The sequence below is a fragment of the Monoraphidium neglectum genome (genome assembly GCF_000611645.1).
Source record: "Monoraphidium neglectum strain SAG 48.87 unplaced genomic scaffold scaffold04373, whole genome shotgun sequence".
NCBI lineage: Eukaryota > Viridiplantae > Chlorophyta > Chlorophyceae > Sphaeropleales > Selenastraceae > Monoraphidium > Monoraphidium neglectum.
Genome location: NW_014009256.1, coordinates 2,030 through 4,576, shown reverse-complemented (window position 1 = coordinate 4,576; position 2,547 = coordinate 2,030). Strand labels below are relative to the sequence as shown.

Genomic DNA, 2,547 nt, shown 5'->3' with positions numbered 1-2,547 from the left:
GGCGGGCGCGCGGGAACGGCGAGGCCGGCCTGTGGGGCTGTGGGCGGCTGCGCGTGTCGGCACGTGACAGCCGGCTGCGTGTTCCCTCTACACGCCCGTGCGAGCAGCACGATCTTGACAATGCCCAGAACAAAACGTCTCCTTAGTGTGGATGTCAATTTTCCCCTTTGGGCGCAGATCAAGTCGGTGCGCGTCTGCGAGAGCAAGTTTGGCCCCTGCCTGGTGCTGGAGACGACCGTCAGGGCAGGCAGCTACGTGCTGGGGTTCAAGTGAGAGCGCGGGGCCGCCGGCCTCGCTTGTCAGGGGCGCTCTTGTAGGCAGTGACGGCTGCGAGACCGCGTGCCGCGGGCGCATGGCACCTGCCGTTTGGCTGCAGCCACCCCAGCACCTGCCTAGCCACATGTTGAGCGCGCGCTGCAGCGCAGAGTGCACGTCGATGCGACGGCGCCTGACGATGGCAGCAGCAGAGCCGACCCAATGCTGTTGACCAATGCTTCTGCACTCCCGCAGGGTGGAGCCCCAGGAGACCCTGGATTACGTGCACAAGGAGATCAGCAGCCTCTGGCAGGTACATCAGTCATGTGTGGGCGCACGGCTGACTGCAGCGGGACGCGTACAGCCGGGGCAAACTTTCAGGATTGGTGCATGCCGCGTGCGCTGCTGCAGTTGGCGGGCTGGGCGCGTGAGTGCCAGGGGTGCAATTTTCACTCATGGCGCGCCGCGTGCTTGCGCCAGTGCGTGCAAGTAGCAGGGACACCTGCTGGCTAGATTCCCACAGCTGCCGCGGCAGCCGGTTGGCAGCTGTCAAGCAAACGGGTTGACTCGCTGACGGGCGACACCCCGCGGACGCGGATCCCCATCGTTGGCGGCAGGTGTACTCGCAGTCGCCCGTGTTTGGTGTGCAGTATGACGCCTCCAACGTGCGCGGCGACGCGGCTGCGGCGCTGCAGGAGGCTGCGGCGGCGCGGGCCCGCGCGTGAGCGGGCGGCATTGAGCGTGGGGAAGAGGAGGGGAGTTTGTTTCAGAAGCGCTTGGGGGCTCGAACGCTTCATGCGGCTGCGACAGCCTACCAGATACACAGCATCTCGATGTGCCGTCCTCACGTATGCACATCTGCTAAGCCATGCGCCCCGGTAATCAATTCCAGCCCCCTCCCCACTGATTCACCGCCTTGGCTGCCCCCGCACCCTCGCGACCCCCCAGGGAGGAGGACGAGTGCGTCGTGGCGGACGAGGCCTGCGCGCGCGCCGACACCTGGGCGGCTGCCTGCTACTGCGCAGACGGCGGCGGGGAGGCGCGGGGGCCGGTGTTCAGCCCAGAGCTGGGGCTGGCCGTCGAGGCGCCGCGGGACCCGTCGGTCACGGTCCGGCAGCTGTGGTGTGTCATGTAACCGCTTGCGGGCGGATTCGCTCGGTATGCGTCTGAGGTACATGTCCGTTGATTGGCACGCAGAAACAATGCATGGATCTGAACCCAGTGAATGCACGACTTGATAGCCATCACGACGCGACCGCCGAGCGAATGTATGCCCACTGCCTCCCCTTACTATGCACACACTGCCATGAAGCTGCTGCCGGGCCCGGCGTCTGCCAGCCAGAAGCGGAGGCTCATGCTGATTGCTTACAGTGCTGCAATCACAGTGGATGCGACGCAGACGTGAATGCCTGTCCCAGTGCTGCCAGCGGCAAAGCACCGCCGCAGCACGGGGCCACCTGATAGGGCCATCCAAATAACGCAGCACTGCGATGAAGCTGCAGCTGCGAAAGCAGCCCTCGCACCCCGCAGCCTGGTCCATGCAGGCAGCGGGGGCCGGGCGCCAAAATCATCAAGACGGGCCACAACACGGGGACATAATACTGACAACCCTTGCAAACGCCCGCCCCTGCGAACGAACGACCAACCGCAGCCCTGCGTGCGCGGTGCGCCGGGCACAGCGCCGGCGCCTTTCTCAGGCGCCCAGCAGCCGCCCGGCGCCACGCGTGTACAGGGTGTCGGGGGAGCAGCGCGCGCGCGGCGATGACGTTAGAACTTGTACCCCTTTCCTCCAGGGGCAGCGAGGCGACACAAAAAGAGAGGGGCGGACAAACGCGGGGGCGTCGGCGTTGTGGGGGCCACACCCCCATCAGCCAGCGCTGGGGCGCGGCGGCGAGCGGGGGGTTGGTGCGAGGGCCCTTTGGGGCTCCGAGCTTGGCCGTGAAGAGCAAACGAGTCGAAATGATTTGGACGGACGAGACGGACGAGACGATCAACAGAGAGCGGGGGGCATGAGTACAAGAGGCGACTACACGTACAAAGCTGCAGCCGGCGGGCCAGGCCCGGGCGCATGCGCAGACGGGCGAGGGGAACGAAAGCCGCCCAGCCCTGGAGGCGCACTCGCCCGACCCGGCCGGCGCGCGTGCTGCACGCGGAAAGGCGAAGCGGCAAGGCAGTGTGTCAAGGCCGCGAGTCAGTGACGACGACGCGCGGCGTCAATGATGACAGATGTTGGGGGCCACGCTCCCGCGTCACTGGGGTTGCGCCTCCTTCGGGGCGCGTGCAGTGAAGCGG

At 66.6% G+C, this 2,547-nt stretch overlaps 1 protein-coding gene across 1 annotated transcript; it reads left to right on the top strand.

Moving 5' to 3' along the window:
• Window positions 1-120: 120 nt before the first annotated feature.
• Window positions 121-1,390, top strand: MNEG_14275 (putative Bardet-Biedl syndrome 5 protein like protein; the record flags this gene model as incomplete). Its single annotated transcript, XM_014037253.1, has 4 exons — window positions 121-269; window positions 511-568; window positions 873-976; window positions 1,204-1,390. 4 exons carry the CDS (start codon window positions 121-123, stop codon window positions 1,388-1,390), a joined length of 498 nt encoding a protein of 165 aa, XP_013892707.1.
• Window positions 1,391-2,547: the final 1,157 nt, after the last annotated feature.